We start from the raw sequence: 9,681 nt of genomic DNA, 5'->3' as shown, positions 1-9,681 counted from the left end.
AGTTCTATGAAGACCTACAAGACCTTTTAGAACTAACACCCAAAAAAGATGTCCTTTTCATTATAGGGGACTGGAATGCAAAAGTAGGAAGTCAAGAAATCCCTGGAGTAACAGGCAAATTTGGCCTTGGAGCACGAAATGAAGCAGGGCAAAGGCTAATAGAGTTTTGCCAAGAGAACGCACTGGTCATGGCAAACACCCTCTTCCAGCAACACAAGAGAAGACTTTACACATGGACATCACCAGATGGTCAACACCGAAATCAGATTGATTATATTCTTTGCAGCCAAAGATGGAGAAGCTCTATACAGTTAGCAAAAACAAGACCAGGAGCTGACTGTGGCTCAGACCATGAACTCCTTATTGCAAATTCAGACTTAAATTGAAGAAAGGAGGGCAAACCATTAGACCATTCAGATATGACCTAAATCAAATCCCTTATGATTATACAGTGGAAGTAAGAAATAGATTTAAGGGTCTAGATCTGATAGAGTGCCTGATGAACTCTGGACAGAGGTTCATGACATTGTACAGGAGACAGGGACCAAGACCATCCCCATGGAAAAGAAATGCAAAATGGCTGGCTGAGGAGGCCTTAGAAATAGCTGTGAAAAGAAGAGAAGCGAAAAGCAAAGGAGGAAAGGAAAGATATAAGCATCTGAATGCAGAGTTCCAAAGAATAGCAAGGAGAGATAAGAAAGCCTTCCTCAGCGATCAATGCAAAGAAATAGAGGAAAACAACAGAATAGGAAAAACACGAGAACTTTTCAAGAAAATTAGAGATATCAAGGGAACATTTCATGCAAAGATGGGCTCGATAAAGGACAGAAATGGTATGGACCTCACAGAAGCAGAAGATATTAAGAAGAGGTGGCAAGAATACACAGAAGAACTGTACAAAAAAGATCTTCACGACGAAGATAATCACGATGGCGTGATCACTCACCTGGAACCAGACATCTTGGAATGTGAAGTCAAGTGGGCCTTAGAGAGCATCACGACAAACAAAGCTATTGGAGGTGATGGAATTCCAATTCAGCTATTTCAAATCCTGAAAGATGATGCTGTGAAAGTGCTGCACTCAATATGCCAGCAAATTTGGAAAACTCAGCAATGGCCACAGGACTGGAAAAGGTCAGTCTTCATGCCAATCCCAAAGAAAGGGAATGCCAAAGAATGCTCAAACTACCACACAATTGCACTCATCTCACACGCTAGTAAAGTCATGCTCAAAATTCTCCAAGCCGGGCTTCAGCAATATGTGAACCGTGAACTTCCAGATGTTCAAGCAGGTTTTAGAAAAGGCAGAGGAACCAGAGATCAAATTTCCAACATCTGCTGGATCATGGAGAAAGGAAGAGAGTTCCAAAAAAACATCTATTTCTGCTTCATTGACTATGCCAAAGCCTTTGACTGTGTGGATCACAATAAACTGTGGAAAATTCTGAAAGAGATGGGAATACCAGACCACCTGACCTGCCTCTTGAGAAACCTGAATGCAGGTCAGGAAGCAATAGTTAGAACTGGACATGGAACAACAGACTGGTTCCAAATAGGAAAAGGAGTACGTCAAGGTTGTATATTGTCTCCCTGCTTATTTAACTTCTATGCAGAGTACATCATGAGGAACGCTGGACTGGAAGAAGCACAAGCTGGAATCAAGATTGCTGGGAGAAATATCAGTAACCTCAAATATGCAGATGACACCATCCTTATGGCAGAAAGTGAAGAGGAACTCAAAGGCCTCTTGATGAAAGTGAAAGAGGAGACTGAAAAGGTTGGCTTGAAGCTCAACATTCAGAAAACGAAGATCGTGGCATCTGGTCCCATCACTTCATGGGAAATAGATGGGGAAACAGTGGAAACAGTGTCAGACTTATATTGTTTTGGGCTCCAAAATCACTGCAGATGCTGATTGCAGCCATGAAATTAAAAGACGCTTACTCCTTGGAAGGAAAGTTATGACTAGCCTAGAGAGCATATTAAAACGCAGAGACATTACTTTGCCAACCAAGGTCCGTCTAGTCAAGGCTATGGTTTTTCCCGTGGTCATGTATGGATGTGAGAGTTGGACTGTGAAGAAAGCTGATCGGTGAAGAATTGATGCTTTTGAACTGTGGTGCTGGAGAAGACTCTTGAGAGTCCCTTGGACTGCAAGGAAATCCAACCAGTCCATTCTAAAGGAGATCAATCCTGGGTGTTCATTGGAAGGACTGATGCTAAAGCTGAAACTCCAATATTTTGGCCACCTCATGCGACGAGTTAACTCACTGGGAAAGAGTCTGATGCTAGGAGGGATTGGGGGTAGGAGGAGACAGGGACGATAGAGAATGAGATGGCTGGATGGCATCACCGACTTGATGGACATGAGTTTGAGTGAACTCCGGGATTGGTGATGGACAGGGAGGCCTGGCATACTGTGATTCATGGGGTCGCAAAGAGTTGGACACGACTGAGCGATTGAACTGAACTGAACTTCTTGCAGTAATGCAGGTCAGACAATTTGGACCATCCATTACTGATGTCAACTGAAAAACACTGTACTTATTATATAAATTTATATCTTAGAATCATGAAAGACCTAACAAGATAAGGGGAACTTATAGGACTGAGATAGTAAAGAAAACTGAAATCCATGTTGGTAAGCCTGTCACATAGGGTAATTTTTGCCGTAATGATATTTGCCAGTTCTGAAGAGGCAACAGAAAATATGCCCTTTGGCAGCATCACAGGACCAGTCACTTTTCCACCATGAGCTTGGACCCTGCAGGGCTGTACCCCTGGAGTAAGGAGAACCAGAAATAAATCAGCTTTCTCATAGGTTGTATCCTGGGTTTTCAGGCCTTGAACTTGGGTTCACATGCTTTTAAATCGCTGGTATCTCCAGATACCTAGCAAAAGCAAGTGAAAATAATTCTTAGAGGAACAGAATGACATTTTGAGCTTCATATTATTTCTACAAATAACTTGCAAATATAGCATCCAGAAAGCATTTAAAGATAACTAGACACTGAAGGAGACTGGGTACTCTGAGCAAGAACCATCACAAACAATGACTTGAAAAAGAACTAAGTTAAAAAATTTTAATGAAAAATATATCAAGTAGAGTTAAGAATTCTGTAAAGATGGTTATTAGCACATTAGATAAAACTGATAAGAGAATTAATAAACTGAAGTTGGGTCTGAAGTAATTGTTTGTAATGAAACACAAACAACAAAAAGAAAATATGGAGAATAGGGCACAAGGTATAGAGAATATAGTGAGAATGTCCAACATTTGTATACTTTCACCCAAAAGGAAGGTATAAAAGAGATAATGGGACAAAACCATACTTGGAGACAAAAACTACTCTTAAAAGCCCCCAAAGAACCAAAAGGCACATTGCCTGTAAAGGACTGAGAGTTAGACTGGCAAATAACTTCTAAACAACAACAATGGAAGCCAGGAGACTTGTTGGGAAAGTATATTGTGGTGGGAGAAAATAGCCAGTGAAATATCCTTAAATAATAAAAAATTAAGGAAAGATATTTTCAGGTATTAATAAAAACTGCGTTTGCTACTCACAAACCCCCTCTAATGGATGTTCTTTGTTGTGGTGGTTAGTTGCTAAGTCATGTCCAACTCTTTGCAATCCTCTGGACTGTAGCCCTCAAGGCTCCTCTGTCCATGTGATTTCCCAAGTAAGAAAACTAGAGTGGGTTGCCATTTCCTTCTCTAGGGGACCTTCCCATCCCAGGGATCAAACCCATGTCTGCTGCATTGGCAGGCAGATTCTTTACCACTGAGCCACCAGGGAAGCCTGGATATTCTTTAAGCACAAGGAAAATAATCCCAGATGGAAAGAGGATGGTGAAAGATGTGAGAATAAAAAAGTGACGATAATGTGGACGGACTCTAATTTGTAGGTGAGTGGAGGGACACTCAGGACCTTAACATGGTTTTGAGATGACTTGGGCCCTAAGAACTCGAGAAACTAACAAACCAAAGTTCCTTCCAAGACAGAAGCCTTCACTCAGGAAAAATCATTAGTGGTAAAGTCAGTATTGAGCAGAACAAGGACATTAAAGGTAAAGGAAAAATAAGTTTTCAGACAGTTGTGGTAGAGGGGAATAGAGGAAGCAGATATTAGAATGTACTAAAGATTTTATATGCACACATGAACGCAAACTAACCTTCATGCATACATACATATCTAGTGGTAACAATGAAACATGGGCTTAGAGCCATGAGTCTATGACTGCTGTCCTGGGACAGTCCCACACAGGATTGTTCTACAGGTAACAATCTGAGCAGATAAATCCATCTCAATTAAACATGAGAAGCAAAAGAGGATTGTTGATGTAAGTTCTTACAAAGTTATTACAGGAAAAAAAGATGATTGCTGTAACATTTCTATAGTCAAAATAGAAGAAGGATGTACCAACAGAATAGAGGAAAGCTAATATGTTCATCCTTTACCCTAGAATTCTCACTTCTAGAAATGTCGCTCAAAGTTACACTAGGAAAAAAATGAAAGATTTGTGCAGGATATTCATTGTAGCTCTGAGGTATTTACTGGAAACAGTCCTCATGTCCCTTAATAGGGTATTTATTAAATAAACTGTACATCTTCAGTAGCCTACTATGCAGCTATTACAGACACACTTTGCTTTACTGCGCTTCAAAGATGCTGTTTTGGGTTTTTACAAATGGAAGGTTTCTGGTAACCCTGCATCAGGCAAGTCACTCATTGCCATTTTCCAACATTATTTTGTCACTTCAGGTCACTGTGACATGTTTTGGTAATTCTCAAGTATTTAAAAATAATTATATTTGTTGCGGTGATCTGTGATTTTTGATGTTACTATTACAACTTGCTGAAGGCTCAGATGATTATTAGCACTTTTTAGCAGTGAAGTATTTCTTGATTAGGATGTATATACTTTTAAAGACACAATGTCATTGCACACTTAATAGACTATAATGTAAATATATCTTTATACGCCCTGGGAAACAAACAAACAAAAAAGTTGTGTGAGTCACTTTTTTTGTGATACTTGCTTTATTGGGGTGGTTTAGATCTGAAATATATAATATCTCCAAGGTATGCTTATAAAAAGAATCAGAAAGCTCTAGGTATGCAACTATAATGTGATGTCCAATATATATTAAGTGAAAATGGTCGTTCAGATAATTTAGTGACTAAAAATTTATATCATGTTCAGAAAGAATTGCCAAAAATCATTTAATAATGATATTGTTAGTAATGATATTGCTGTTCTTATTTTGAACACATTAGATAGTATGATAAAACACGTAAGTACTTATGTTTGTATTAGATACCAAGAATTGTAGCATAGGAGGTACAAATGCCAATCAAAGAAGCAAAAATCTTATAATAATACTGGAATTGTGTAAAAAAAGATGCTTGAAGGTTATCCTGTTGGCCAGAGATGTGTTAGCTTGACTGTCACAAAAAACAGGTATGCAGTAGATGGAAACATATGAAATAGGTTAAAATCCATGAATTTAAAATAATATCTTTTTAAAAGAGTATTAGTCACCTTCAGAGGATGCTGGTGTATCAAGTCATTATTCTGGAAACTTTTAAAATTTCAAATATCTGTCTTTTCCAGTACAAACTGTATTTCACGGTAATGCTAAAATTTTACTGTCACCATTTTGCAGCTTCTAAGTGATTGTGAAAATGTTAGTCACTCAGTCAAGTGACTCTTTGCAATCCCATGGGCTGTAGCCCACCAGCATTCCTCTGTCCGTGGAATTCTCTAGGGAAGAATACTGGAGTGGGTAGTCATTCCCTTCTCCAGGGATCTTCCTGACCCAGGGGTTGAACCTGGGTCTCCTGTATTGCAGGCATATGCTTTACCTTCTGAGCCACCAGAGAAGACCTTGCAACTCTTAATGAAATAGTGAATCTAGGCAATGATCATCATCAATGACTGCTAAAATCATTAAAAGATCAATAAGGAATTTTGATAGAATAGGTTGTTGACACTTGATGAAGCAACAGAACAATTGTAGTATCACAAGAAGAAAGATAACTAAACATCATTAGCCTCCTGATTGAAGTAGGAGGTATATGTTACTACATACAACATATGAAGATTTTTTTAAAATGTGCCTGAATCTGATCAAGCTACTAGATCATGTAATAGGAAATGTAGGGGAAGCATGTGTTAAATGATATGGGGATGCAAAATCCAGAATGTGGAAAATTCCACAGGTTAACTGATCTAATTTCTTCTACAAATATCTGGTGAATATGGGAATTGGCAGTGAGTCTGAAGGGAGAGGTTTTTGACAAAGAAAATTGAGAGACATCAACCAATGTAGAGTCGGGATCTTGGTGGGATCCTTATTCTAATAAACAGTTGTAAAAAGAAATGTACCAGACTAGAAAATTTTAACACCGATTAGGTATTTCATGACATTAAGGAAGTGTTAATTTTATTGATATAATTAATATGTTTAACAGACGAATCCTTTTATAAGCACATATTTACAGGTAAATACCACTTTTAATTTCACCCAAATTTGTTCTGTCAGGAGTGAGAGCATTGTTTTTCAGTTCTTATTTTTGGTTTTATGTTTATGAAATTTTATTATTTTGAATATATTATTCTTTACCTATTTCTTGAAAAGGTGCTGAATGATACTTCCGATTTTTAATATTCACTGTTCTATTTTTGTTGCTTTTTAAATAATCAGTAATTATCACTCTAATTTCTTCTTTTATCCAACAGTTTGGGCAGTTTTAAATTTCCAAGTGCTTGGATTTATTGTTGTTTGTTGACTTTTTTCTTAATGATTTCTAATTTTATTTCCCTCTAAACAGTCAGACCTTAGTAGATTCTGCTTTGTACTCTATTGATATTTTCTTTGTGTATTAATTTGTAGTCCGTCTTTGGAAATACCCCTTCGATCCTTGGGCGGGAAAAGGTATATCTTTGTAGTCTATGTGTATGTTTTCAGTCATTCATGTATCTTTATTTCAGTTATTAAATATTGATACTTTCTACATCCTTTTCTTTACTTACTTAGAAACAGTGTATCGTTGACCAAGTACAGTTGTTTCTTTCAAATTTTTCTTTTATTTGTCAGTTTTGACAATTTTATTGTTATTTGGCATGTCACAAATCATTATCTATTCATCGTGGATTTCATCTTTTTTCTTTGTTTTTTTAATTCAGTCAAGCCATGTGGCTTGTGGAATGTTAGTTCCCTGACCAGGATTGAACCCATGCCCTTGGCAGTGGTAGTACAGAGTCCTAACCCCTGGACTGTCCGGAAATTTCCTGGACTTCATCTTTTTTCAACATAGGATTCCTTTTTCTACCCAATGCTTCTTGCATTGACTTTTCTCTAACACTTAATATTGTTAGTCCTTCTTTCTTTATTTCTTGATGTCATGTCCCATTGTTTCTCTTTCAGCCTTTTTGTGTAAGAATGCCTCACGTAAACTGTTTATAGCTTTATTTTATTTTTTGACTAAATGTGGCATTGTTTAGTGAGAAACTACTATGATTGATTATACCAAAAAATTTTCTATGTATAATTATACTTTTAATGCTTAGAACAAACCTAAGATGATGACCCTATTATCTTTATTTTACTGATGAGGAAATTGAGTTTCAGAGAGGTGATTTACACAGATAGATCTTTCTTACTCACTGCCTGAGGCTGTCAGAATATTTTTCTTTCAAATCCTAAGCTGTAAGACAGTTTCATGGTGTTTATCTAAAATACTCTGCCAGACTGAGGAGAGATTTTGCTACTTGACAAGACAGTTTATTCCTGAATAAATTAAAACTGTCTGGAGTTCTTCAATAACTAAAACAGTATGTAAAAAACTATAGCCTTCAATGGCTTCATGTCCCAAGATACAGTAAAATCATTTTCTGTCCATTTTTCCTCATACTGCTGAGAGTTGTTTTCCCTGAGTGGATATGTAAAGAAAGGTACTGATTGATGTTAGAGGCTGGTGACTCTTCCACAGTTGCATTCCACAGTTCCAGTTTCCTTAGAGTGGCAAGAGGCTTTCCTCCTGGTCAGCTAAGTCCCTGCAAGAGCATATAAAGTGGGTGTGAAGGGAAATCCACTGCCTTCCTGTTTGGCCTCACATTTCTTCTTTGAGGTCCTACGTGTTTTTGATTAGTGGGAATACCTTTTGAGATGTAGTAGTTCACAAGTATTTCCCGTTTCCTATGGTATATAGCAACTTGGAAAATTTTTCTGTGTTTTGTCAACATTTCATTGGGAAGATAAGGGTAATAGTTGCTAATACTCTGTCAAAGCAAGAACCTTTCAAAGCCATTTGACTTTTCTTTCTCCTTTTAAAGAGTATGAACTGTGTTTGTGATGGGTCACTGATAGGTGAGGGGTGGCCTAGAATTGTTGCTAACAGTTTGCCAATATATTTTCTTAAGATATCTTATGAAGTTAACGAGTGCCGAAAAATTGAGACCCGAGAAAATTTGGATCTGGACTTTGATGATGATGTCACAGAACTTGAAACTTTTGGAGCAACCACCACCAAATCATCAAAGTCACCAAGTCCAGCAAGTACCTCCACAGTACCCACCATGACAGATACACTCACAGGCCCCAGCACAGCAGACCCATCCGAGGCACCAACTTCACCAGACATTTCTGCTCATTCTAGAAGTTTATCTCAGATTCTGATGGAACAGTTGCAGAAGGAGAAACAGCTGGTGACTGGTATGATAGACAGTGGCCCTGAAGAGTCCAAAAATAAAGATGATCAGAGATCTATACCATGTGGTGAAAAGGTATCAAATTCTGACGAGTCTTTGGTGCAAGATAGTGACTTGAAAACATCTGATCCCTTACAGTTAGAAAGTTCTATGGAAATTGAAACCTCTAATAAAAATGATATGGCCACTGAAATGGAGAGTGTTGATGAAAGAGTAAACGTTCTAGAGAACACAGACAGTAATTCAAAGGAAAAGACTGTTACATCAGAAGCAGAGAACGCTGAAGATGTGGTTCTTGACAGCAGTGATACAGATGAAGACTGTTTAATCATTGATATGGAGTGTCAAAATAATAGTAATGGAAAGACAGCTGAAGTGGGTTGTAATTTAAGTTCTAAACCAGCTAGCCTAAATTCTTCCTCAGGACAGAATTCTACAGGAAACCAGACGAATAGTACTTGTAGTCCTGAAGAGTCATGTGTTTTAAAAAAACCTATCAAACGAGTATATAAAAAATTTGATCCAGTTGGAGAAATTTTAAAAATGCAGGATGAACTCTTAAAACCAATTTCCAGAAAAATACCTGAATTGCCCTTAATGAATTCAGAAAATTCTAAACAGCCTTCTATTTCTGAGCAACCCTCTGCTCCGTCAGATGCCTCTAGCTGGCCGAAGTCTAGCTGGCCTTCTGCCTTTCAGAAGCCAAAAGGACGTAAGTAAATATTTACAAAGAATTTTATATTAACTGTTTTGCCTGTTCCTTGTCCTTAGGTTTTTCCCCCCTCATTCCCCTCCTTTCTCTTTGTAATAATGTTTATGATCTTTACATAGTCACTGATGGTTCATTTTGGTTGGAAAATGAACTATCATTAACTGTGTAAAAACCTTCACTCCAAAAACACACCCACAGTTATATGGATTTTTGTAACCTATGTTTATTCAACATTTACAGTGGCCAGTAAGCTA

General features: G+C 37.7%; 1 protein-coding gene across 4 annotated transcripts in view; it reads left to right on the top strand.

Moving 5' to 3' along the window:
* Positions 1–9,681, top strand: part of ICE2 (interactor of little elongation complex ELL subunit 2) — a 72,312-nt gene that overhangs the window by 27,509 nt on the left and 35,122 nt on the right. For all 4 annotated transcript variants that reach the window (XM_055436022.2, XM_055436020.2, XM_088839663.1 and 1 more), the window contains exon 10: positions 8,428–9,427. In XM_055436022.2, the coding sequence (XP_055291997.2) occupies positions 8,428–9,427 (1,000 nt within the window). The remainder of the gene's footprint in view (positions 1–8,427; positions 9,428–9,681) is intronic.

This window comes from Moschus berezovskii, chromosome 9 (genome assembly GCF_049115385.1).
Source record: "Moschus berezovskii isolate FMDL1 chromosome 9, NW_MosBer_1.0, whole genome shotgun sequence".
NCBI lineage: Eukaryota > Metazoa > Chordata > Mammalia > Artiodactyla > Moschidae > Moschus > Moschus berezovskii.
Note: the sequence above shows the minus strand (reverse complement) of the source record. Positions and strands in the feature narration are given on the sequence as shown.